The 26,374-nt window shown below is 48.2% G+C and overlaps 1 protein-coding gene across 7 annotated transcripts in view; it reads left to right on the top strand.

The window, feature by feature from the left end:
• Window positions 1-26,374, top strand: part of LOC137452680 (leiomodin-3-like) — a 78,661-nt gene that overhangs the window by 33,019 nt on the left and 19,268 nt on the right. The window contains exons 2-6 of one of the 7 annotated variants that reach the window (XM_068161313.1): window positions 1,676-1,735; window positions 3,903-3,993; window positions 5,404-5,472; window positions 7,358-7,573; window positions 9,021-10,964. In XM_068161313.1, the coding sequence (XP_068017414.1) occupies window positions 1,676-1,735; window positions 3,903-3,993; window positions 5,404-5,472; window positions 7,358-7,573; window positions 9,021-9,151 (567 nt within the window). In that variant the 3' untranslated portion in view covers window positions 9,152-10,964. The other 6 variants (XM_068161314.1, XR_010990138.1, XM_068161312.1 and 3 more) reach the window with 6 other exon arrangements.

Genomic DNA, 26,374 nt, shown 5'->3' with positions numbered 1-26,374 from the left:
TAAGTGCATTCCAAATCAGGCCTTTCTGAGACTTGTGAAAAATAGCTCTAAAATCTCCAGAATACCAAATGACTAAGCATTATCAGGCTGAAGGACTGCTGCCCCACTGGATTTGATGAGGATGAGCATGAATAATCACTCACAGGGCTTTATTTACTGCTAACTAATCATTGCAGATGAGCGCAGAGATACTTTTTTTGGTGTCTAAGAAATAATTCTGTTCCTTCTCTTGAAAGAAACTGCTTCAAGTCCCGAGGATGTTTTGGAGTGCCTTTGGGAACCAGTCCCCATGTGTGAGAGCAGTAATCTTGCCAGTCACAAGGTGGCTCTGAGGCTTTGCCTCTCGCATGTGGGGTGGTGCCCCTGTTGCCTCAATGGATATGGCCATCTAGTGAGCCTTTCTATTTCAAAACCCAAGGTTTAAGGCTTTCCTGATTTACCATACAGTTTTTTGTGGAGTGTGCTGATTTCTCTCTCTCTTTTTCATTAATTGCACATTATTCTTCACCCTGCTAATTACATCTGTGACAGCACACAGCAAGTACTGCTCCTCTGCACTTGAACTGGGGCAGGTTTCATCTTCCAGCATGCCTGCAGTCAAACTCTGTCAAAATGTCTCAGGGAACGAGATGACTTGTAAGGGTGGGAAGGAGGAGTAGATGCTGGAATGTATCATCAGTTTTCCCTTCCTCAAGAGGACTATAGGCACCTTCACCATCTTGTGAGAGAGTGTCCACTGTTTAACAATGTGAGGGGACAGCTCTAGGCTGTTTTGCCCCCTGTAGGGCTGCATTCATCTGCCAGGCATCCAGGCTCCCTGTCATCCTTGTCCCAGGCAGAGGTGGAGGTTGAATCTGGGACTAGGGTGACAGCCTGGGTCACGCTCTATGCTTTTGGGTTCAGCTTGGCAGCCCAACAGGTCTAGTGATACTGAAGGAATCCTGGGCAGCATCAAACAGTTGCATTGCATAAGGATGACAAGATGCACAAGCGTAAGGGAGAAACGGAGGCAGCTGGGGTCTGCCTTTTCTTGGATCCTGCTGCCACCTCAGTGGCCCTCACTGGCACAGATCTTGTCTCAGCTGCAGATCTGCACCCTCCCACTCCTGTAACTGGAGGTCACCCATTGCCAGTGAATTCTGAGACAACCAAGACATTAATCAAACTGTAATTTGAAAAGTCCTTAAACTTTCATGGTTTAGTTTACATGATCCAGGTAGGATGAAAGCTATTCTTGTAGCTGGTCAGGCAGACTTGAGGGGGAACATAAGGTCCACCCCAACCAGTAAACAAGAATTAAAATAGGCCTTCTCTTGTCTGTGCTGCTTTTTTAAAGACAGACTTACCCTATTTGAAAAACATCTTTGATCCTAGACAAATCTTAGGATAAACCACAAATATGTCTGCTTTGGAATAAGTCTACACAGGGTTTCTGGATTTACATTAATAAAGGCTTATCTAACACTAATTAATTTGGAATAAATTAACTCAGATTGAAACAAGGGCATAAATTCTAGCCCAGATTTGTACCGTGGTTTATTTTGCTGTGTTTTTCAGTCTATCATATGTATTACAGAAATGTATTAAAATAGTTGCATTCATATATGTGTGTGTGTGTATATCATATGTACACACATACGAATTTCATAATGCATTTTTTCTGTCCATTTTCTAGGTTCCAGTGAATGGCCAGCTTATAACATCAGCCAACACCAAAGAGAAAAAGCTCCTCAAGGTATCAGCAAAGAGTTCAAGAGTTTATTTATTTTTTTTCAAGAGACATTTGTTTTCAGACAGTAGTCCTTGTTAAAGATAATGTGTTGTTTCTGTGGTTGAAGCACTTAAGAGATGACTTAGGGACATAAGACTGTGTAAAACTAAGCACCACAGTGTGACCCTTATCACTGCCACAAGTGGGATGGTCTCATGGTCCAAACCCAGAAGTGGGAGCTTGGATCTCCTGTATTTCAGTTCCAGCTCTGACATGGGACATTTCTCTGCGTCTAGGCAAGGGTTTTCTCTTGGGCATTGAGCACTTGTGCTAGTGTGGAGGAAAGCGTCCGTACTTTACAACCAATTCCAAGTGAGGAGTGGCCCCACAGCCTGGGCAGGGAAGCCTATTCCTGGCAGGGGTATCCTGTCCTGGAAAAGTCAAGAACCATGGTGTTAAAAATAGAACATTCAAAAGGTTAACAATGCTCTCAGATTAGTGTAAGATGTAGACACCTTCATTAACAATAGGCTGTTCCATCACACAGTCACACACGGTATCACTTAGGTTGGAAAGGACCTCGGGGATCATCAAGTCCAACCTTTCAACACAGACCCCATGACTAGACCATGGCACCAAGTGCCACGTCCAATCTCCCCTTAAACGCCTCCAGGGTCGATGACTCAACCACCTCCCTGGGCAACCCGTTCCAATGACGAATGACTCGCTCGGTGAAGAACTTCCTCCTCACCTCGAGTCTAAACCTCCCCTGGCGCAGCTTGAGACTGTGTCCCCTTGTTCTGATGCTGGTTGCCTGGGAGAAGAGGCCAACCCCTTCCTGGCTACAACCACCCTTCAGGTAGTTGTAGAGGGCAATGAGGTCACCCCTGAGCCTCCTCTTCTCCAGGCTAAACAATCCCAGCTCCCTCAGCCTCTCCTCATAGGGCTTGTGTTCAAGGCCTCTCACCAGCCTTGTTGCCCTTCTCTGGACACGCTCAAGTGTTTCGATGTCCTTCTTAAACTGAGGGGCCCAGAACTGGACACAGTACTCAAGGTGTGGCCTAACCAAAGCAGAGTACAGGGGCACTATGACCTCCCTGCTCCTGCTGGCCACACTATTCCTAATGCAGGCCAGGATGCCATTGGCCCTCTTGGCCACCTGGGCACACTGCTGGCTCATATTCAGGTGGCTGTCGATCAGCACCCCCAGGTCCCTCTCTGCCTGGGAGCTCTCCAGCCACTCCGACCCCAGCCTATAGCTCTGCATGGGATTGCTATAGCCAAAGTGCAGAACTCGGCACTTGGACTTGTTGAATGCCATCCCATTGGACTCTGCCCATCTGTCCAGTCTATCGAGGTCCCTCTGCAGAGCCTTTCTACCCTCTAACTAACATCTGCCCCTAACTTTGTGTCATCTGCAAACTTGCTGATGACTGACTCAACCCCCTCATCCAGATCATCAATGAAGATGTTAAAGAGCATGGGGCCCAGCACTGATCCCTGGGGGACACCGCTAGTGACTGGCCTCCAGCTGGATGTGGCACCGTTCACTACCACTCTCTGGGCCCGGCCCTCCAGCCACTTCCTAACCCAGCACAGAGTGTAATGGTCCAATCCACAGGCTGACAGCTTAGCCAGCAGTTTTCTGTGGGGAACGGTGTCAAAGGCCTTGCTGAAGTCCAGGTAGACCACATCCACAGGCCTCCCCACATCCACCAGACGGGTCACCTGATCATAGAAAGAGATCAGGTTGGAGAGGCAGGACCTGCCCTTCCTAAATCCATGATTTTGGTTAAGCATAGGCAGAGTCCTAACTCTTGATTTCATCACTCGTGATTGTGAAGGGGGTAAATAATTTTACGTTTTCCTCCTTTGTGGGAAGCAAATTAGAACTTAGGAATTATGAGTGCAAATCTTATTATAGAGCAGGGTCCTGAATTAAAGAGTGAAATTTCTAATCTAGCAGATAAGTCAAATTTTATAGGGCAAAAGCTATAGCATTCTTTGATTTGGCAATATGAAATAAAATCTGCTCAGGAGATTTTGCACCTCATTAAAGACTCCAGTGACCTAGTACTCTCTCTGAATACAACTGTGTGGTCTCCATTTCAAAACTGTTGCCCTGACTCTTGATTCATGATGAAATGTAACAAATAACCTATTTTATCTTTGTGTCATGGATCTCCTGTAGCCTAAGAAGAAGAGAAAAGCCCAGTACTCAGACGAAAAGGTGCCAAAAGATTTGCTTTCTGTGGAAAGAGACAAAGTGCAAGAGGAGGAAGGTAATAAAAGACCTGGTTCTTCTGTTATCTGATTTATATTAACAAATAACATGGGGTGAAATATCTCAAAAGGGTAGCCTTCTCTACAATTCTAAGAGTTCTGCATTATTGGGAAAAATTGTCAATCTGAGAGCCACGTGCATTATCTGCTCCTTACTGCCTGTAACTACATGGACAGGGACTATTTGCTTTCCTGCCACACTTCTCAGGTCCTTGCCCTATTCACAGGAATGGCCGATTTGCAGATGAAGAAGCATCTCTGAAGTGGCCAGGGGTTCACTGGGTAGTGGGGTCCTGTCTAATTGGGTAGCCTCTGCCATGCTGATACCCAGCTGAAGCTATGGTCTTTCCCAGGCAGCATTTTGTTATGCCTATGACTGAGGCTGGTAAAGGCACTGGGGTAATATGCAGCCAATTTCTCACACATCCATGAATAGACCCAAAAATCTTTGGTTACAAGCAAGTCTACAGAGAAATCTGGCAGAAGCCAGCAAGGCTCAGGGAGCTTGAATTTCACTGAAAAATACATTGCATCCCATGAGCCCCTCTCTGCCTCCTCCCACCAAGGGTCATACTGAAAACAACACACTCTAAGCTTTTCTGAGCTTAAAAGATTATAATGTGATTAGTGTGGTGGTGAGAGCAAGAGAAGCCCTCATTGCTGTTGGACCAGAGCTCTCCCTGTGGCCCTAGTGTCAGGAGCAGGGCACCTGTGAGGCTGCTAGGGAAGGAGGGGAAACAGCAGAGGCTTCCTTCAAATGGATGTTTAGGGTTTTGAACAGATGAATCAGCTGAACTCTTTGGTGCTTTATTCAGGGATGCTTTGGAGAAAGTGTTTGTCTCAGTGAAATCCAGAGACTGTTTTTCCCCTTGTAACCATTTGTGCCAGGCTCTCCCCTGACTTCTTGGTTCATGGAGTCAGAATTTGGCCACATCAGTGTGAATGAAAGTTTGTGGAATTCAGCTGCACATCAGAGGGCCTCCACATTGCAGAACAAGTCCTAGGGTATGTTCAAGTCTAGAGAAAGCCAGTAAACTGAAACCTCATTTGACAGTAAAGATTTTCATGAATGGCAGATGTAGAAGGCAGTTGACAGGCTGTTGTGACATCTCTCCTGATGTAATGGAGTGTTGCATCAGGCTGACACGAAGGACAGAAGAGTTACATGAGTCAGGACACACAGCAGACAGGTTTGTGATGGGTATTTCTTATGTAATGAATTTTCTGCAGACAGCAAATGCTGCACATAGGGCAGATGCTGCACAAGACCAAGCCAGCGCTCACTGCCTTCACACTTTTACAGACAGCATCAGAAACTGCCAGAAACTATTTAGCCTTGGTGCTAAGCAATGAAAGCAGTAAAGGAAGTTTCTTGTTTGCTTAAAAATTAACTTTGCTCTGTGTTGCAGGAGTTTGGCAGACCAAGATCAGCAGCCGAGAAAGGAGACACTTAAGGAAGGAAAGGCTGAAACAAAAAGGTAAATGTACAGGCTCAGTTCACACACTTGATCTGTCTGGGCTTGTCACCCCTTCTCACTTCCCAGCATCTTTCTGTTTGCTCTGTTCATCACTCAGCAGCAAAATCTTTGCACTTACTTAGGCTATTTACTTAGGAAAAGACATCTTTGGGAGCTCTTAGTTGGGAGCTTGCCTTTTACTTCAGGCTTTCATTAAACTACATAGTATTACCCATAGGACTTTGAAAGCAAATGCCTGTTAGATCTGAGATCTGCTAAAGGCCTGGTGCAGTGTGGATTAGTTACTTTTGTGTGACTTAACAGAAGTTTTCTGATAATGGATGCATAAAAACTTGTGCAAATTGCCAAGTTCCAAACAAGTTCTTTAATACAGGTCTGCCCAAACAGCTATAAAAGGAACATATACTCTTACCCTAATAAGATAGAATAAAACAATTATTTGTGCTCACTCCACTCCATTTTTCCTCTAGTGGTGTCAATCACCATGTTATTATTATCATCTTATTATAATTGTTATATGAAATCAGGTCATGGAATTAAGGCAGTTGGAAATGTTTTAATTATCTGTGATAAAATTATCAATATAATAGAGAAACCTCCAAGTTTAGTATATTAGAGTAACTTAGAAGCTAAGATAGAAGTTGTGATTTGGGGAACAGGGCCAAACAAATGTGGGTATTTGTGCACTGTCTGCAATAGACGATCTTAAAAGTGTTCACAGATGTGCTACTAAAATTGAAGGACAAATAAACAACAAATTTTAATCTGAAAATATGCCGACATTCAGGGATCACTTTATCTGAATCATACAGAGCTAAATATCAAGAGTTTGTGATTTTAACTCTTGGATTGTTTACTCTTGAAGTTAAATATCTTCATGATGGTCTCTAAAGGCTTAATTTGCTGAGGTCTCTACTTGCTTTCCAGCAAAGTGGATGGGTCCATCTTTAGCTCTCTTCATGTAAGTTTGCCTGTTGGCATTGTTGGTGCCAGCTGCATGTGCAAGCTGCATGTTTAGAATGTATGGTTAACACTAAGCCCATGCAGGCACTAAATGCTTTTCTGACTTAAGGGAAGGGAGCTCAGTGGACCAAGCCACATATGAAGCACCAGAAGTCCTTGGTGCACTCCTGCAGCCTGGGTTGTGCAGCAGGCTGAACTAGGTGATCATGGTGGCCCTGTTTAGTGCAGATGTTTACAGACCAGTGAAATGTGATCTTCCAGGAAGAAGCCCTAACCCTGCCAAATACTGATTGCTGTTTCCTAGTAGGAAAGAAGCGGCAGCAGCATTAAATTGTCTGAAGGTGAGATTGATGTTGGCAGTTGTCTCCTCCCTACCAGAGCCTCAGGAAAATGCTTTGCTGTTCTGAAGGCTGAAATCACAAAGTGCTCTAGAAGTCCTTTGGAACAAAAGATGTTAGAGATAATTGTTGTTATTATTTATAATATCCATATGCCTGGCACTGATTTCTCTAGCAGCCTTGAACTACCAACATCCAAGAGGTTTGCTTTCTTTCTCCTTGGAGGACTCGCTGTTCTCTTTTTCTCCTTTTACTGCTCTCATTCCCAGCTGGACTCTGGAGGCCTTGAACCACCCTTGCATTCAGGGAAGGATGCCCAAGGCCTTCGTGGTGCAGTGTCATCTCCTGTGGAACTCATTGCTGAACTATGTGGTGCCTTCCTTCTCACAGTCTTTGTGTTTGCTGACTCAGTGTCCCATTCCAGGGGCTCTTCTTGTTGTCATTGTAGCTGTAAATAATTTCAATTATAATATAGCTGTTACATTTGATGGGTTTAGATCGGGCATTGCTCTGTTGTTTCCCCTGTACAAATTCTTCACTGTAATTAAAAATAATGATGACTCACAATGTTTATTCCCGAGAAGACCCCGGCAGATCATTCCTGGGTAGCTCAGCAGTTGAGCCAGCGTTTGACTGGGATGGGAAGGGAGCAGTGTGGCCACTCACAAAGAACACTAGTGGTGGTGGAAAAGGTGCTCTTGTTGCCAAGACAGAGTGTGGGACTGTACTGAAGGCCTCAAGAAACACATGGGAAGGATCGGCACCCTCCCAGTTAGAAGAGGATGTTTTTTCCAACATAGGTGAGTGTCATCATTCGAGTATTGCAGAGGGAAAGCTTTGTAAATTACTGTACCCAACAGAGTACAGCCCCACCAACATCTGTCCTGCACACATGCAGTGTTGTCCACCCTCTTTGAATCCTGTTAGCTGTCATTTATATTCCATCAATGTGAAAAGAGGTGTCTTTATCACAGGAATTTTTTCTCTGTTGTGGAATCCCTGCTGGGTGCAAGTTGATTTCTATCCACAGTTATTTACTGTTCAGTTCCTTTGCAATCAAAATCTTTCTGATTGAGGATACTCACACATGGTCAGAGTTAGGCTGAAGCTAAGGTATATCTGTGCATTTCACAGCAATATGAAGCAGGGTATTCCTAAGTCAATTTAGGTATTTGATAGTTGGAAGTAGTCTGTTCATGCCAGAGGTGTGCTGCACCTACAGTTTGCTCAGCTTCCCAGCTGACTGGATTGTTGGTGTGCAAATGAGGTAATTTAGAACTACTTTGGGTCTCAGGTGTGCTGCTGGGACACTCTGTGTGTAACAAGCTGCAGATGGGAAGCTACATCTCTAAAACCTCAGACACTTTCAAAGCAGTGAAGGGATGGACTGCTAGGCCATATCAGCTCTCTCACTAGTATTTGAGGACTTTTCATTTCCATCATGGTTTAGTTTTTATGGCAAAGCTATGTTTCATATTGTTTTTCTATGGTGAGTGAGACTCTAGATTCTAGATCAATACTAGTAATTAATAACTAGACAATAATTGGACCTTTATGTCTGTCTTTGTAACACTCTTCCTGATTTTCTGGTAGGGTGGGTGAGTCATGAGTTCAAATTTATAGTGGTTATTGCTTCTTTTTGGTTATTTTTTAAAAGCATTTGATTTTCATTGCAATCTGACTGATCAATCAATGGCTGGATCAATTGGCATATAAGGCCACATGATGACTCACCTTCAGTAGCAGTAACCCAGCCTGGTGATCCAGAGGATGGTCTTAGGCTGCTCTTACATGACTTGCTTGCTCTGCTAGAGTTCTTTTTTTTTTTTGCAAAGTACAGGGTTGACTAGGGGAAAACATTACTATCATTTTTCACTCTAATGCTATCAAAAGGTCAAGTTCCAAGCTGATAGATGATGACATATTGTGCCAGTTGTGCGTAAAGGGCACTTCAGTTCAGATGGGTGAGGAATTTGATTAAGAGGAGAGAAGGGCCATGCCAGTGTGATGTGCACTTTGAAGGACTGAGAAGGTGTTCATGGTGACTGTGCTGGACTCTGTCTTCCCATAGAAGATAGTTTCTCCTTTCTTAATTCTCCTCCAGCAACAGCACTGTCTGCAGACTTGAGATGGAAAGAACATGGAATGGCTGTAGTGACATTGGGAGTGTCAGGTAGAAACTACAGTTGCCACTTATGAATGGGACATCACACTTTGGATTGTTGTTTGTTTGCTTTTTAAATGCAGGAACATGGGATATTGCAGAAGTAAAATCCTGTCCTGTGACCTTTGGGACATTATCTGAGTTGTCTAGGGAATTAGCTGAGTGGTCTCTCTTTGGACTTCTGTGTGGATTCTTCTATTGTTTTCTTAGATGATTGGCTTAAAAGTACTGTCATTGCTGACATATGGGTCTTTTCCCTTGGTGCCACATTTCATTGGTCACTCTCCCTTGCAGAGATTGTTTGCATCTGCAGTCCGGCACACTTCATAACATTTTATTTAGCACTTTATAAATGTGTATCTCATCTTGGAATAAATAACCACACCCCTTCTAATAATAATGTACAAGTACTCAACAGGGAGAAATATTTGTTAACACTGCATTTATACAGAAGAAAAAAAAATCAAGGGGAAAGGAAGAATTAGAGATGTGGAAAAAAAATGCATATGAAAGAAACCAAGAAATGCAGACCACAGAAAGAAGATAAGGGGAGTCATTCAGGGAGTCATTCAGGCAGGCACCTGAATCCTACTGGTTGCTTTAGTTGTTAAAAGTAATCTTTAACAAAACTATAACTCTTCTTTTTCACACCATCAAGTCTCTGTCAGCTGTGTTCTTTTTTGAAGTAATTCATTTGGTAATTATGGATTTGTGTTAGAATGAGCAGAAGCCTTCTCTCTGGAGGTGGTGGGAGTTGGAGCTGGATATGCTGGATATGGCTTTTGTTCTGCAGGAACTTGTGAGAGACTGAAAGTTTGTCTCTCTTGGTGTGAACTCAACAAAGATAAAATCACTTGCTGGTTGCCCAGACAATAGCTGATATGTGTTGGGCAGAGCCACTGGAATGACTCTTAGAAGGTGCAAAGATAACATTGCTCACTGGGCCACAGCTGGCCTACAACAATGACCCAGCCATTCACGCCTTCAGGATAAGATAATCTCCACACATCAAGTACCCTGGAAAGGGTAGACAATGATGTGTAATGAGTGTGGGGGTTTGTCTGGATGGAGGCCAAGGAGGCGGAGGGTCCCCCTCCAGCCCCCATCTAGACCTCTTGCCCAAACACACAGAAATACACAGATACAAAGATTTCCAGGGGAACGATACCTGGATATTTACCTAAGGATGATTTCCTGCCCCTGGAATTCCTGAAGGACAATACTTGGGCACATACCTAAGGACTAAAAACTGTATAAAAGACTGGAACCACTACTGGCTTTTTTGAAGAAAAACGCAGAAGGAAAATGTGGGGGATTGTGTCTCCTGGACTAGATGATTAAAGGGAGAAAAACAGGGGAGAAAAATGTAGATGAAGGAAAACACAGGAGACGGACCATGCCACTGAGAAGGGAAAGCCGGGACAATGCTGCTCTGGAGAAAAGAGGCTGCCCAGAGGACCACAGCTCTTCTCCAGCCAGAGCCTCAGCACCGTTCCTGTACCAACCCAACATCTCCCCAGAGGACCACAGCTCTTCTCCAGCAAAAGCCTCACCACCGTTTCTCTACAGACCAAACATCTCCTGCAGCACCTTTCCTCCACAGACTCAAACTGTCTTGGGGGGGATGAGGGGTGTGGTACTATAATTCCTTTCCTCTTCTCTCTCTCTTCTCTCTCTCCCTCTCTATTTTCTCCCTCTCCCCTTCTTATGTCCACTTTATTTATGTAATAAATAGTCTAGCTGTTGATATTTTGGCCTCGCTTGTGCCTCTAATTTCACAACACGGCAATATTTAAAAGAACTGTGTCTCCAGACCAAGACATTACTATAGCCCCCTTCTCATGTCTCCAGCAGAACTGTATCAGCACTTTACATCTCTGAATATTGTTACTGTAGCCACTCCTGAGTGGGTTGTTTTAAATAACTTATGCATGTAGTGTCCTTGTCCAGCCTTCATTAATGAATCCACTGTGATGAGCAGCATAGATTAATGTGTGGCTTAAATTACATAACATCCAGGCATCGTGACATAGCAAGCAGATAAAAGCATGATTAATTGGTTTGAATAATGTGAATATACCTCTGTGATTATCTTTTAGGTATGAGGGGGTTTGTGTTTGTTTTTATTTTTAAAAAATAAGCTTTTATTTGTATACAGATAATGTGAAGACTAAGTCATCTGAGGACAGTCATTCCAGATGCTGTTGGCACACCAGCTCAACTTTCCTCCCCACAGACAATGCGTGGCAGGGGCGGGGTATATCTCTTTGCCCTTTTTCTATTGAAACACAAGCCTTATAATGCTGACACCCTTTAAGTCTGAGCCTCAAAAATCAGAGTCTGGCCCATGCTCTTTAATAAAATCTGTATTATAGTTTCATAGTTTCATTCAGGGTTGGAAGGGACCACAAGGATCATCTAGTTCCAACCCCCCTGCCATGGGCAGGGACACCCCACACTAAATCAGGCTGGACAGAGCCTCATCCAGCCTGCTCTTAAACACCCCCAGGGACGGGGCCTCGACCACCTCCCTGGACAACGCATTCCAGGGTTTCACCACTCTCATGGTGAAGAACCTCCTCCTCACATCTAGCCTGAATCTCCCCACCTCCAGCTTCATTCCATTCCCCCTATTCCTATCACTACCTGATATCCTGAGAAGTCCTTCCCCAGCCTTCCTGTAGGCCCCTTTCAGATACTGGAAGGCGACAATCAGGTCACCTCGGAGCCTTCTCTTCTGCAGACTGAACAGCCCCAACTCCTTCAGTCTGTCCTCATAGGAGAGGTGCTCCAGCCCTCTGATCATCCTTGTGGCCCTTCTCTGGACACGTTCCAGCACCTCCACATCCCTCTTGTAATAGGGGCTCCAGAACTGGACACAGTACTCCAGGTGGGGTCTCACCAGGGCTGAGTAGAGGGGGAGGATCACCTCCCTCGACCTGCTAGCCACACTTCTCCTGATGCAGCCCAGGATCTGATTGGCTTTGCGGGCTGCAAGTGCACATTGAGAGCTCATGTTGAGCTTTTTGTCCACCAGCACCCCCAAGTCTCTCTCTTCAGGGCTACTTTCCAGCCAGTCACTGCCCAGCCTGTATTTGTGCCTGGGATTGCCTCGACCCAGATGCAGGACCCTGCACTTGCTCTTATTGAACTTCATGAGGTTGGCCTGTGCCCACCTCTCCAGCCTGTCAAGGTCCCTCTGGATGGCCTCCCTTCCCTCCAGCGTGTCTGCTGCACCACACAGCTTGGTGTCATCAGCAAACTTGCTGAGGGTGCACTCAATGCCACTGTCCATGTCCCCCACAAAGATGTTGAATAAGACAGGTCCCAGGACTGATCCCTGAGGGACTCCGCTTGTCACTGGCCTCCACTGGGACATGGAGCCATTGACAGCCACTCTTTGGGTGCGGCCATCAAGCCAGTTCCTTATCCATCTAGTGGTCCACCCATCAAACCCATGTGTCACCAGTTTGGAGACCAGGATGTGGTGCGGGACAGTGTCGAAGGCTTTGCTCAGGTCCAGGTAAACGACATCAGTTGCTTGCCCCTCATCTATTAATTTTGTCACCTGCTCATAGAAGGCCACCAGGTTGGTCAGGCAGGATTTGCCCTTGGCAAAGCCATGCTGACTGTTCCCAATCACCTCTTCACTATTCTTTTGAGCGAGTAGTGACTCCAGGAGGATCTGCTCCATGATCTTTCCAGGCACAGAGGTGAGACTGACTGGCCTGTAGTTCCCTGGTTCCTCCTTCTTGCCCTTTTTGAAGATGGGGGCAATGTTTCCCCTTTTCCAGTCTGTGGGGACTTCACCAGACTGCCAGGACTTTTGAAATATAATAGAGAGGGGTTTAGCAACCTCATCTGCCAGTTCTCTCAGTACCCGTGGGTGTAACCCGTCGGGTCCCATGGACTTGAACACTTTCAGGTTCTTCAGATGATCACGAACCTGATCTGCACTTACAATGGGCAGTTCTTCCTCCCTGTCCCTGGCTTTGACTTCCATAACATCAGGAGTGTGGCTAGAGACCCTTGCAGTGAAGACTGAGGTAAAGAAGTATTGTTGATCTGGATGAGGACCTTGAGTCCATCATCAGTAAATTTGCAGACAACACCAAGCTGGGGGCAGGTGTTGATCTTCTAGAGAGTAGAGGGACTTTTCAGAGGGACCTCAACAGGCTGGACAGATGGACAGAATCCAGCGGTATGAGATTTAACACTTCCAAGTGCCGGGTTCATAGTAGTATCATAGTATCAGTCAGGGTTGGAAGGGACCACAAGGATCATCTAGTTCCAACCCCCCTGCCATGGGCAGGGACACCCCACACTAGATCAGGCTGCCCAGAGCCTCATCCAGCCTGGTCTTAAACACCAGGTCCTTTCCAAACTGAGTTATACTGTGATACCTCCAGGGACGGGGCCTCAACCACCTCCCTGGACAACCCATTCCAGGGCTTCACCACTCTCATGGTGAAGAACTCCCTCCTCACATCCAGCCTGAATCTCCCCACCTCGAGCTTCATTCCATTCCCCCTAGTCCTATCACTACCTGAGATCCTGAGAAGTCCTTCCCCAGCCTTCCTGTAGGCCCCCTTCAGATACTGGAAGGCCACAATTAGGTCTCCTCAGAGCCTTCTCTTCTGAAGACTGAACAGCCCCAACTCCTTCAGTCTGTCCTCATAGGAGAGGTGCTCCAGCCCTCTGATCATCCTTGTGGCCCATCTCTGGACCCGCTCCAGCACCTCCAGATCCCTCTTGTAATAGGGGCTCCAGAACTGGACACTACTCCAGGTGGGGTCTCACCAGAGCTGAGTAGAGGGGGAGGATCACCTCCTTCGACCTGCTGGCCACACTTCTCCTGATGCAGCCCAGGACCTGATTGGCTTTGCGGGCTGCAAGTGCACACTGAGAGCTCATGTTGAGCTTCTTGTCCACCAGCAGCCCCAAATTTCTCTCCTCAGGGCTGCTTTCCAGCCAGTCACTGCCCATTGGCCACAGCAACCCCATGCAGTGCTACAGGCTGGGGTCAGAGTGGCTGGAAAGTGGCCATTCAGAGAGGGACCTGGGGGTACTGGTTGATGGTAGGCTGAACATGAGCCTGCAGTGTGCCCAGGTGGCCAAGAGGGCCAATGACATCCTGGCCTGCATCAAGAACAGTGTGGCCAGCAGGAGCAGGGAGGACATTCTCCCCCTGTACACTCATTAGGCCACACCTTGTGTACTGTGTCCTGTTCTGGGCTGCTCAGTTTAGGAAAGATTTTGACTTGCTGGAGCGTGTCCAGAGAAGGGCAACAAAGCTGGGGAGGGGTTTGCAGCACAAGCCCTATGAGGAGAGGCTGAGTGAGCTGAGGTTGATTAGCCTGGAGAAGAGGAGACTCAGGGGAGACCTTATTGCTGTCTACAACTACCTGAAGGGAGGTTGTAGCCAGGTGGGGGGTTGGTCTCTTCTCCCAGTCGTCCAGCACCAGAACAAGAGGACACAGTCTCAGACTGTGCCAGGGGAGGTTCAGACTGGATATTTGGAAGAAATTCTTCACAGAGAGAGTGATTGCCCATTGGAATGTGCTGCACAGGGAGGTGGTGGAGTCGCCATCATTGGAGGTGTTCAGGAGGAGAATTGACAGGGTGCTTGGTTGCATGGTTTAGTTGATTAGGTGGTATTGGATGATGGGTTGGATGTGATGATCTCAAAGGTCTTTTCCAACCTGATCTGGTCTATTCTATTCTATTCTATTCTACTTCCTCTGTGGCTTGTTTGCGCAAGGCTGGTAGAGGTAAGGAAGAATTTGAGTTTGGGTTAGGTTTTGGGCAGGTGTCTAGAGCTGCTGTGAGCTTGGTCAGAGCTGCAGGCTGTCTATGTGGAACCTTTGAGAAGGGTGAGAAGCTGCAATTTATTTGTATTTTTATGGAGAAGTTGACCAAATTAAAAAAAAAAGGATGGTGTACATACGATGTTGCTCAGTGCACACATAGTGCTGTGCAAAGTGTAATCAGAGCTTCTGGGCAGCAAGACCAGCTGTAGGGAGGCTGTCTGAGGGCTCCTACAGCCTTGCATTCACTCTCCAGCAGTTGCACACAGCAGTTGTTGGCAGATATGCACAGGAACAGGTCAAGCACAGGGCAATCCCTCCCTACACTCAGCAGAGAGTGCCTCCTGAGTCAGTGGCAACAGTACAGGCTCTTTAGGAGAGACAGGCGAGGGAGAAGAGGAGGAGGGGTGGCTCTGTATATTAGAGAGTCAATCTCTGCCACACAACTTGAGGTGGAAGATGAGGTAGTTGAGAGCCTGTGGGTCAAAATCAGAGGACAACCTAACAAGTCTGACATCCTGATTGGAATCTGTTACAGACCACCCAACCAGGATGAGGCGGCTGATGAGTTGTTCTACAAGCAACTGGAGGCTGTCTCAAGATCATCAGATCTTGTCCTTGTTGGTGACTTCAACCTCCCAGATATCTGCTGGGAACTTAATTCAGCAGGGAGGAGGCAGTCCAGAAGATTCCTGGAGCGAATGGAGGACTGCTTCCTGACACAGCTGTTAAGCGAGGCTACCAGGGGACAGGCTCTGCTTGACCTGCTGTTCTCCAATAGGGAAGGGCTGGTGGGAGACGTGATCATGGGAGGCTGCCTAGGGTGCAGTGACCACGAGATAGTGAGGTTTTCAATATGCAGGGAGATAAGGAGGAGCACCAACAGAACCTTCACCTTGGACTTCCGAAGGGCGAACTTCAGCCTATTTAAGAAACTTGTCTGCAAAGTCCCCTGGGTACCAGCCCTCATGAACCAAGGGGTTCAGGAGGGTTGGACCTACTTCAAACAGGAGCTCTTGAAGGCACAGGAATTGGCGGTTCCCACGTGCCGGAAGGCAAGCCAGTGGGGAAGGCGACCAGCCTGGATGAGCAAGCAGCTCCTGGAGGATTTAAGGGGGAAGAGGAGGCTGTATCACCTTTGGAAGGAGGGGAAGGCTTCTCGAAGTATGTTCAAGGAAGCTGTTAGATTATGTAGGAATAAAATTAGGGAGGCTAAGGCCCAGCTGGAACTGAAGCTGGCCACCTCAGTCAAAGACAATAAAAAGCATTTTTATAAATATATTAACAATAAGAAGAAGGGCAGGAGGAACCTGCACTCCTTGGTGGACCTGGAGGGGAACACGGTGACTGAAGACGAGGAGAAGGCTGAGGTCCTGAACACCTTCTTTGCCTCAATTTTTAACAGCAAGGCAGGAGTTCAGGACGAGTGGCCTCTGGAGCTGGGCGATGGGGTCAGAGAGCAGTGTAATGCCCCGGAAATCCATGAGGAATTAGTTCGGGACCTGCTGAGCCACTTGGATATTCACAAGTCCATGGGGCCGGATGGGATCCATCCTAGGGTGCTGAGAGAGCTGGCGGATGTGCTGGCTAGGCCACTCTCCCTCATTTTCCTCCAGTCCTGGCTCACCAATGAGGTCCCAGATGACTGGAAACTGGCCAACGTGGTCCCCATCCACAAGAAGGGTCGGATGGAGGAACCTGGAAACTACAGGCCGGTCAGCCTGACCTCAGTGCCAGGGAAAGTGATGGAGCAGATTATCCTGGCGGCAATCACTGCGCACCTGAAGGATGGCCAAGGGCTCAGGTCCAGCCAACATGGATTTAGGAAGGGCAGATCCTGCCTCTCCAACCCGATCTCTTTCTATGATCAGGTGACCCGTCTGGTGGATGTGGGGAGGCCTGTGGATGTGGTCTCCCTGGACTTCAGCAAGGCCTTTGACACCGTCCCCCACAGCAAACTGCTGGCTAAGCTGTCAGCCCGTGGCTTGGACCATTACACTATGTGCTGGGTTAGGAACTGGCTGGAGGGCCGGGCCCAGAGAGTGGTAGTGAACGGTGCCACATCCAGCTGGAGGCCAGACACCAGTGGTGTCCCCCAGGGATCAGTGCTGGGCCCTGTCCTCTTCAACATCTTCATCGATGATCTGGATGAAGGGGTAGAGTCAGTCATCAGCAAGTTTGCAGATGACACAAAGTTAGGGGCAGATGTTAGTCAGTTAGAGGGTAGAAAGGCTCTGCAGAGGGACCTCAACTGACTGGACAGATGGGCAGAGTCCAATGGGATGGCATTCAACAAGTCCAAGTGCCGAGTTCTGCACTTTGGCTATGGCAATCCCATGCAGAGCTACAGGCTGGGGTCGGAGTGGCTGGAGAGCTCCCAAACAGAGAGGGACCTGGGTGTGCTGATCGACAGCCACCTGAATATGAGCCAGCAGTGTGCCCAGGTGGCCAGGAGGGCCAATGGCATCCTGGCCTGCATTAGGAATAGTGTGGCCAGCAGGAGCAGGGAGGTCATAGTGCCCCTGTACTCTGCTCTGGTTAGGCCACACCTTGAGTACTGTGTCCAGTTCTGGGCCCCTCAGTTTAAGAAGGACATCAAAACACTTGAACGTGTCCAGAGAAGGGCAACAAGGCTGGTGAGAGGCCTTGAACACAAGCCCTATGAGGAGAGGCTGAGGGAGCTGGGATTGTTTAGCCTGGAGAAGAGGAGGCTCAGGGGTGACCTCATTGCCCTCTACAACTACCTGAAGGGTGGTTGTAGCCAGGAGGGAGTTGGCCTCTTCTCCCAGGCAACCAGCACCAGAACAAGAGGACACAGTCTCAAGCTGCGCCAGGGGAGGTTTAGGCTCGAGGTGAGGGGGAAGTTCTTCACCGAGCAAGTCATTCGTCATTGGAACCGGTTGCCCAGGGAGGTGGTTGAGTCATCGCCCCTGGAGGCGTTCAAGGGGAGATTGGACGCGGCACTTGCTGCCATGGTCTAGTCACAGGGTCTGTGTTGATAGGTTGGACTCGATGATCCTCGAGGTCCTTTCCAACCTAAGTGGTACTGTGTGTGTGATACTGTGTGTGTGATATTGGGTTCTGTGCTTAAAAAATTCCCACATTAGCAATCATATCAGATTACTAAATCTGTTAAAAGAATTCAAAGTTGGGTTTGGTTTTCACAAGTGAAGCATTGTGTTTCCCTCCCTCTCATCTCTGCGTGGGGAAGGTGGGGCCGAGTAACCTCTTTCCAGGCAGCCCACATCCTGGGCTTGGTGGGGTGTCCAGGGAAGAGCTGTGGAGAGGACAGAATGTTGCTAGAGCATGGAGTATCTTTGCCAAAACCAAAATTTCCTCTGTAATACCTAGAACTCAGATGCAGAATCAAGCTTCAGTGGACTGTGGCAATCAAGATTTCAGTCTTTTTATGGCTAGTAATTTATTTAATTTTTAATTTTACAAAATCTGCTTGAAAAGCTGATATGGATCCTGAATGGCTGGAATAATTTAGCATGAACAGTGTGGGTATTAGATAGATTTGACCTTTTGGTCAGGATTAAGTGAAGTATCTATTTATACCCCTGATGCTGGGGTTTAAATGCTGGGATGCAAACGTTGGAGCAGAAGCATTTTGATTGAAAGCAGAAATGGAAGGCTTTCTGCCTGACTTAGAGCTTGCTTCTTAGTAATTTTTTTTTCATTGGAATCATCAGCCTTGATACTGATGCAGAAGGGAGTGTCACGAACACGCTATTCCCTGAGTTTAGATGAGGTAATGGTTGGCATTAAGGTCTGTGCTGCAGGCAAAATGAGCTCTTTGACAGTTAAACAAGGCCTGTTAGCTCTTGTAGGCCTGTGAACTAAAAAGAAATGCCATTCATAACCTGAATATGAGCTTGAGTCATTTTATCGAATCCAGATCAGTACATTTAATGAGACTCTTTGTTCTGTGTCAGGCTGGTACAGAAGAAGGAGCTGAGTGCTGGACTTCTGCCTCTGCCCTGGCTTGCAGAGCAGCCTTGGCTGGCTCCCTGCTCTGCATCAGGTTATCTTTTTGTGAAGTTAATACCCTAACTCACTAAATATTTGAGGCATAATATTGCCACAACTGAAAGCACAGATAAATAGAGGAAGAAGGGGAGTTAGTTAGAGAGCTGAGTGGTCATTGTGGTATTGGAGAATTTAAAAGACTGATACATCAGGCTGATTTCAAAATGACACACTGCTCAGATGGCATTCATTAATGATACAGGCTGCTGATAGTTAATTCTTAATCACTGTCACGTCAGGAGTGCTGTGCCCATTTCTGGGCTCCCCAGTATAAGATAGACATGGACATACCGGAGCAGATTCAGCAGAGTCAATGCATTTGTGTGAACACCTGATAAGATGTTTGCCTTTGGTCTGCTGAGAGAGTGGGCAAGAGGCAACTTGTATAAAGCGAAGTACAGGAAATTGCACTTATACATAAAACACCGAGACCAGGAGCCTCGGAAAAGCACGAACTGCTCCCTTTTCAACCTGCGGGACTTGTGTGGTATCTCGGCACTCGGCTAGGATCAGCTCTTGCCGTTTCTCCACATGCTCGGGATCGCTTGGGCTCCCTGCGTGCCGTGGCACTTTAAAAATCCAGCGGTACCTCGCGGGCGGTTCTGTTTCAGCCCGGCTTCTCGCTCGGACGTGCGCGCCGCCACACTTTTTCTAAAACTTTCTCCAGTAGGTCCCGTGGGCAGGGCTAGGCATGGTGGTAACTCACCGCAATAACTCCTTCAAAAAATCAGTCTCGACTCAGACTGAGGGGGAATATAAGCAGGTAGGTAGGTGTCATAAGCAAGAGGTAGGTGTCCAGGCATCTGGCTGCAGACAGTGCTGGAGCTTGGCACTTGAGATGCAGGGTAGTGGAGACAACTCCTGTATAACATGTGAGCAGATCGACTATCTGCTTAGCCTGGTGGCCAGACTGAAGGATGAGGTTGCTAGACTTAGAGATGTAAGGGATTGTAGAAGGGTGACGAACCTGAGTAACCAGGCTCTGCAGGCCCCCCCAGCAGAGTCTGGTTATCCAAAAAGCAGAGGGGAATGGACACAGGTTCCTCTCACAAGACGCAAGGTTAAACCTCCTTGCCTCCCCTCACCTTCCCCACTGCCCTTGGAAAACAAGTACGGGGCATTGGAGGTCAAGGGTGAGGTGATTCTGATGCCAGAGAACACAACATCTGGGGTTTTCCCTGTGGCAAAACAGCCTATGGCAAATCAGCCTAAGGTTAAACAGCCTTCCCCCGGCATCAGGACTTGCTCCCTTAAAAAAAAGAGGAGGGTAATTGTTATTGGCAAATCCCTCCTGAGGGGAACAGAGGGCCCCATATGTCGGCCAGACCCTACTCACAGGGAGGTTTGTTGCCTCCCGGGAGCTAGGGTTGGAGATGTTACCAGAAGGCTGCCTGGTATGGTGCAGCCCTCTGACTACTATCCCTTAATAGTTATGCAGTTAGGGAATGATGATGTTGCAACCAGATCTCCCAGGGCTATCAAAAATTACTTTCGGGCCCTGGGGGATCTCATTGAGGGGTCAGGTGCACAAATAATATTTTGGTCTATACCCTTAGTTGCAGGAGGGAATGCCATAAGGAACAGGTCAACAGCTGTATTCAACAAGTGGCTTAGAGGCTGGTGCAGTCAAAAGAATTTTGGGTTTTTCGATCTTGAAAAACTTTCTACTGCACCAGGTCAGCTGGCAACAGATGGAGTACATCTGTCCCAGAGGAGGGGAAAGATCAGAGTGTACAAGAATGGCCTATCCCTCAAAGGGAAAAAGATTCTAGGAAGGGAATTGGCAGGTCTCATAGATAGGGCTTTAAACTAGATTCGAAGGGGGAAGGGGCTGAAACCAGTCCCCCTAGGCAGGAGTCTGGGGCTGATAAGCTAGAGCCAGAGGTGAAACCAGCAGCCCAGCTGAAGTGCATGTACACTAATGCACGAAGTATGGGCAACAAACAAGAGGAGCTGGAAGCCTTGCTGCAGCAGGAAAGTTACGATGTAGTTGCCATCACAGAGACGTGTTGGGACGACTCACATGACTGGAGCGCTGCAATTGATGGCTACAGGCTCTTCAGGAGAGACAGGCAAGGAAGAAGGGGTGGAGGGGTGGCCCTGTACATCAGGGAGGCACTAGATGCCATTGAGCTGGGGATCAGGGACCATCAGGTTGAGTGCCTGTGGGCGAGAATTAGAGGGAAGGCCAACAGGGCTGACATCCTGGTTGGAGTCTGTTATAGACCACCCAACCAGGATGAAGATGTTGATGAGTCATTCTATAGGCAGCTTAAGGCTGTCTCAACATCGCCTGACCTTGTTCTCATGGGCAACTTCAGCCTTCCTGATATCTGCTGGGATCTTAACATAGCAGAGAAGAGGCAATCTAGGAGGTTCTTAGAATGCATGGAGGACAGCTTCTTATCCCAGGTGCTGCGAGAGCCTACCAGGGGTAAGGCTATGCTTGACCTCCTCTTCACCAACAGGGAATGGCTGGTGGGTGATGTGGTGGTCGGAGGGTGTTTAGGGTCCAGTGACCACGAGATAATTGAATTTTCAGTATTCGGTCAAGCTAAGAGGGGTAGCAAGAAGACCTCCACTCTGGACTTCTGGAGGGCGGACTTCAGGCTACTCAAGGAACTCTCAAGGAACTACTCAAGGAACTCTGTGTCCAGGAGCTCTGTGTACCAACAAAGAGAAAAGCAGGTAAGAATGCTAGGAGGCCTGCCTGGATGGGCAAGGAGCTACTGGACACACTATTACTTAAAAGGAAACTCTACAGGAAGTGGAGGGAAGGACAGGTAGAACAGGGGGAATACAAGGAAGCTGCCCGAGCAGCAAGAGTCCTGGTTAGGAAAGCCAAAGCAGAGTTTGAGTTGAATCTAGCCAGGGAGATTAAAGGGAATACTAAGAACTTCTACAGGTATATTAATGGGAAGAAGAAGACTAGGGAAGGTGTGGGGCCCCTCAGAAAGGAAAATGGTGACATGGTCACATGTGATGAGGAAAAGGCTGAGGTACTTAATAACTTCTTTACCTCAGTCTTCACTGCAAGGGCCTCTAGCCACACTCCTGATGTTATGGAAGTCAAAGCCAGGGACGGGGAGGAAGAACTGCCCATTGTAAGTGCAGATCAGGTTCGTGATCATCTGAAGAACCTGAAAGTGTTCAAGTCCATGGGACCCGATGGGTTACACCCACGGGTACTGAGAGAACTGGCAGATGAGGTTGCTAAACCCCTCTCTATTATATTTCAAAAGTCCTGGCAGTCTGGTGAAGTCCCCACAGACTGGAAAAGGGGAAACATTGCCCCCATCTTCAAAAAGGGCAAGAAGGAGGAACCAGGGAACTACAGGCCAGTCAGTCTCACCTCTGTGCCTGGAAAGATCATGGAGCAGATCCTCCTGGAGTCACTACTCGCTCAAAAGAATAGTGAAGAGGTGATTGGGAACAGTCAGCATGGCTTTGCCAAGGGCAAATCCTGCCTGACCAACCTGGTGGCCTTCTATGAGCAGGTGACAAAATTAATAGATGAGGGGCGAGCAACTGATGTCGTTTACCTGGACCTGAGCAAAGCCTTCGACACTGTCCCTCACCACATCCTGGTCTCCAAACTGGTGACACATGGGTTTGATTGGTGGACCACTAGATGGATAAGGAACTGGCTTGATGGCCGCACCCAAAGAGTGGCTGTCAATGGCTCCATGTCCCAGTGGAGGCCAGTGACAAGTGGAGTCCCTCAGGGATCAGTCCTGGGACCTGTCTTATTCAACATCTTTGTGGGGGACATGGACAGTGGCATTGAGTGCACCCTCAGCAAGTTTGCTGATGACACCAAGCTGTGTGGTGCAGCAGACACGCTGGAGGGAAGGGAGGCCATCCAGAGGGACCTTGACAGGCTGGAGAGGTGGGCACAGGCCAACCTCATGAAGTTCAATAAGAGCAAGTGCAGGGTCCTGCATCTGGGTCGAGGCAATCCCAGGCACAAATTCAGGCTGGGCAGTTACTGGCTGGAGGGTAGCCCTGAGGAGAGAGACTTGGGGGTGCTGGTGGACAAAAAGCTCAACATGAGCTCTCAATGTGCACTTGCAGCCCGCAAAGCCAATCAGATCCTGGGCTGCATCAGGAGAAGTGTGGCTAGCAGGTCGAGGGAGGTGATCCTCCCCCTCTACTCAGCCCTGGTGAGACCCCACCTGGAGTACTGTGTCCAGTTCTGGAGCCCCTATTCCAAGAGGGATGTGGAGGTGCTGGAACGTGTCCAGAGAAGGGCCACGAGGATGATCAGAGGGCTGGAGCACCTCTCCTATGAGGACAGACTGAAGGAGTTGGGGCTGTACAGTCTGCAGAAGAGAAGGCTCTGAGGAGACCTAATTGTCGCCTTCCAGTATCTGAAGGGGGCCTACAGGAAGGCTGGGGAAGGACTTCTCAGGATATCAGGTAGTGATAGGACTAGGGGGAATGGAATGAAGCTGGAGGTGGGGAGATTCAGGCTGGATGTGAGGAGGTTCTTCACCATGAGAGTGGTGAAACCCTGGAATGTGTTGTCCAGGGAGGTGGTCGAGGCCCCATCCCTGGGGGTGTTTAAGAGCAGGCTGGATGAGGCTCTGTCCAGCCTGATCTAGTGTGGGGTGTCCCTGCCCATGGCAGGGGGGTTGGAACTAGATGATCCTTGTGGTCCCTTCCAACCCTGAATGAAACTATGAAACTATGAAACTATAATTCAGAGGGTTCCTTGGGAAACAGCCCTTAAAAACAAAGGGGTCCAGGAGACCGGGGCCTACTTCAAGGAAGAACTGTTGAAAGCGCAGGGACAAGCTGTGCCAATGTGCCGGAAGATGAGCCACCAGGGCAGATGACCAGCCTGGATGGGCAATGAACTTCTAAAAGAACTAAGGGAAAAAAATAGGGTGTATCATCTTTGGAAAAAAGGTGAGGCAACCCATGAAAAATTTAAGGATGTTGCTAGGTCTTGTAGGAAGAAAATTGGGGTGGCAAAAGCACATTTGGAGCTTAAACTGGCCTCTGCTGTGAAGGACAGCAAAAAATCCCTCTATAAATACATTAATAGCAAGAGGAAGGGCAAGGACAACCTCCACTCCTTGGTGGACACGGAGGGGAACGTTGTAACAAAGGATGAGGAAAAGGTAGAGATACTTAACACCTTCTTTGCCTCAATTTTTACTAGCAGGACAGAATGTCTTCCAGACAGCTGGCCTGCAGAGCTGGCAGAAGGAGCCAGGGAGCAGCATAGTTTTCCTCTGTTCCAGAATGGGGTAGTTAGTGATCTGGTCAGCCGCTTGGATCCCCACGAGTCCATGGGACCAGATGGGATCCATCCTAGGGTGCTGAGAGAGCTGTCAGAGGAGCTGGCCAAGCCACTATCCATCATTTTTCAGCAGTCCTGGCTCACGGGAGATGTCCCAGAGGACTGGAAGCTGGCCAACGTGGTGCCCATCCACAAGAAGGGCCGTTTGGATGAGCCAGGGAATTATAGGCCTGTCAGCCTGACCTCAGTGCCAGGCAAGATTATGGAACAGGTCATCTTGAGTGCAATCACACAGCACTTACAGGATGGCCAAGGGATCAGGCCCTGCCAGCATGGATTTAGGAAGGGCAGGTCCTGCCTGACCAACCTGATCTCCTTCTATGATCAGGTGACCCGCCTGGTGGATGTGGGGAGGCCTGTTGATGTAGTCTACCTGGACTTCAGCAAGGCCTTTGACACCGTCCCCCATAGCAAACTCCTGGCCAAGCTGTCAGCCTATGGCTTGGATGGCAGCACACTGCGATGGGTTAGGAACTGGCTGGATGGCTGAGCCCAGAGAGTGGTGGTGAATGGTGCCACATCCAGCTGGCAGCCAGTCAGTAGTGGAGTCCCCCAGGGATCAGTGCTGGGCCCTGTGCTCTTTAACATCTTTATTGATGATCTGGATGAGGGCATTGAGTCCATCATCTGTAAATTTGCGGACGACACTAAGCTTGGGGCAGGAGTTGATCTCCTGGAGGGTAGAGAGGCTCTGCAGAGGGACCTCAACAGGCTGGACAGATGGGCAGAATGCAACGGCATGCGATTTAACACATCCAAGTGCCAGGTTCTGCAGATCGGCCACAATAACCCCATGCAGTGCTACAGGCTGGGGTCAGAGTGGCTGGAGAGCAGCCAGGCAGAGAGGGACCTGGGGATGCTGGTTGATGGTAGGATGAACATGAGCCTGCAGTGTGCCCAGGCGGCCAGGAGGACCAATGGCATCCTGGCCTGCATCAAGAACAGTGTGGCCAGCAGTAGCAGGGAGGTCATTCTGCCCCTGTACACTGCACTGGTTAGGCCACACCTCGAGTACTGTGTCCAGTTCTGGGCCCCTCAGTTTAGGAAGGACGTTGACTTGCTGGAACGAGTCCAGAGAAGGGCAACGAAGTCGGTGAGGGGCTTGGAACACAAGCCCTATGAGGAGAGGCTGAGGGAGCAGGGGCTGCTTAGCCTGGAGAAGAGGAGACTCAGGGGTGACCTTATTGCTCTCTACAACTGCCTGAAGGGGGGTTGTAGACAGGCAGAGGTTGGTCTCTTCTCCCAGGTAGCCAGTACCAGAACAAGAGAACACAGTCTCAGGCTGCACCAGGGGAGGTTCAGGCTGGAGGTCAGGAGGAAGTTTTACACAGAGAGAGTGATTGCCCATTGGAATGGGCTGCCCGGGGAGGTGGTGGAGTCGCCATCGCTGGAGGTGTTCAGGAGGTGTGGCCGGTTGACGTTGCCCCCTTAAGAAAGGGAATATGGTGGACGGAAGTTGGTAAACGGAAGGAATAGTCTAAACTAATTTCATTGGAAGAGTGGGAGGAAGCACCTTCTGAATTGGGAGTGAACTGAGCATTTTCAGGACTTTTCTATCAGTCTTGCTTCCGCCTTTTCTTCGTGCAGCAGCTCTGCCTGTGCTGGGCTTTCTGCCAAGGCTTCGGCCTTGAAGCCGATAAGATTCCAGGCCTGTATTGACTCCTTTCCAATTAACACAAAACTGCTTCTAACTTTTTTTTTCCTCTCTTTTCTTTCTCTTTCTATCCCATTCTGGGGAAAGGGGGGGAAGAGAGGGGAGAGCGGAGGTGGGGGACCCCTCTGCCGAGGGGGGTCACTCTCATTTCTGTGTTGCTCTGTTGTATATCTTTGTATATATTGTAGATATTGTAAATTTGTAAATATTCCCCTGCATACTCTACATTGCTTTGTAAATATAGCTCCACTGCTTTGCTAATTCAGCTTGTGAGTTTTTTTTTCCTTTCCCTTCAATTTTTTTTTCCTTTTTACCTTACAAGGGGGAAGGGAGGAGGCTTCTCGGCCTTACCCTTCCACCCACCACATTCTTTTTACTGGCGTACCCAACGTGCGGCAGATAATTGGTTTAATTTATTATTTGATTGATTTAGTGTTTTCTAGCTGAATTAGCAAACATGAAGGTATTGTGGTTTGTGGAGCTATTGTTCTTTTCAATGTTGGGGGCTCTGGTTTACAGATATTGTTTGGGTTTGATTTTGGATTACCTGGGCAAATATTTGGTGCGGACAATTTATATGTGGGTTATGTATAGAGTTAAATTATGGTATGGAAAATGTATTAATTTCCTATGGCC

The sequence above is a fragment of the Melanerpes formicivorus genome, unplaced genomic scaffold (genome assembly GCF_026170545.1).
Source record: "Melanerpes formicivorus ecotype bairdi unplaced genomic scaffold, bMelFor1.0.p_v2 SCAF_57, whole genome shotgun sequence".
NCBI lineage: Eukaryota > Metazoa > Chordata > Aves > Piciformes > Picidae > Melanerpes > Melanerpes formicivorus.
Note: the sequence above shows the minus strand (reverse complement) of the source record. Positions and strands in the feature narration are given on the sequence as shown.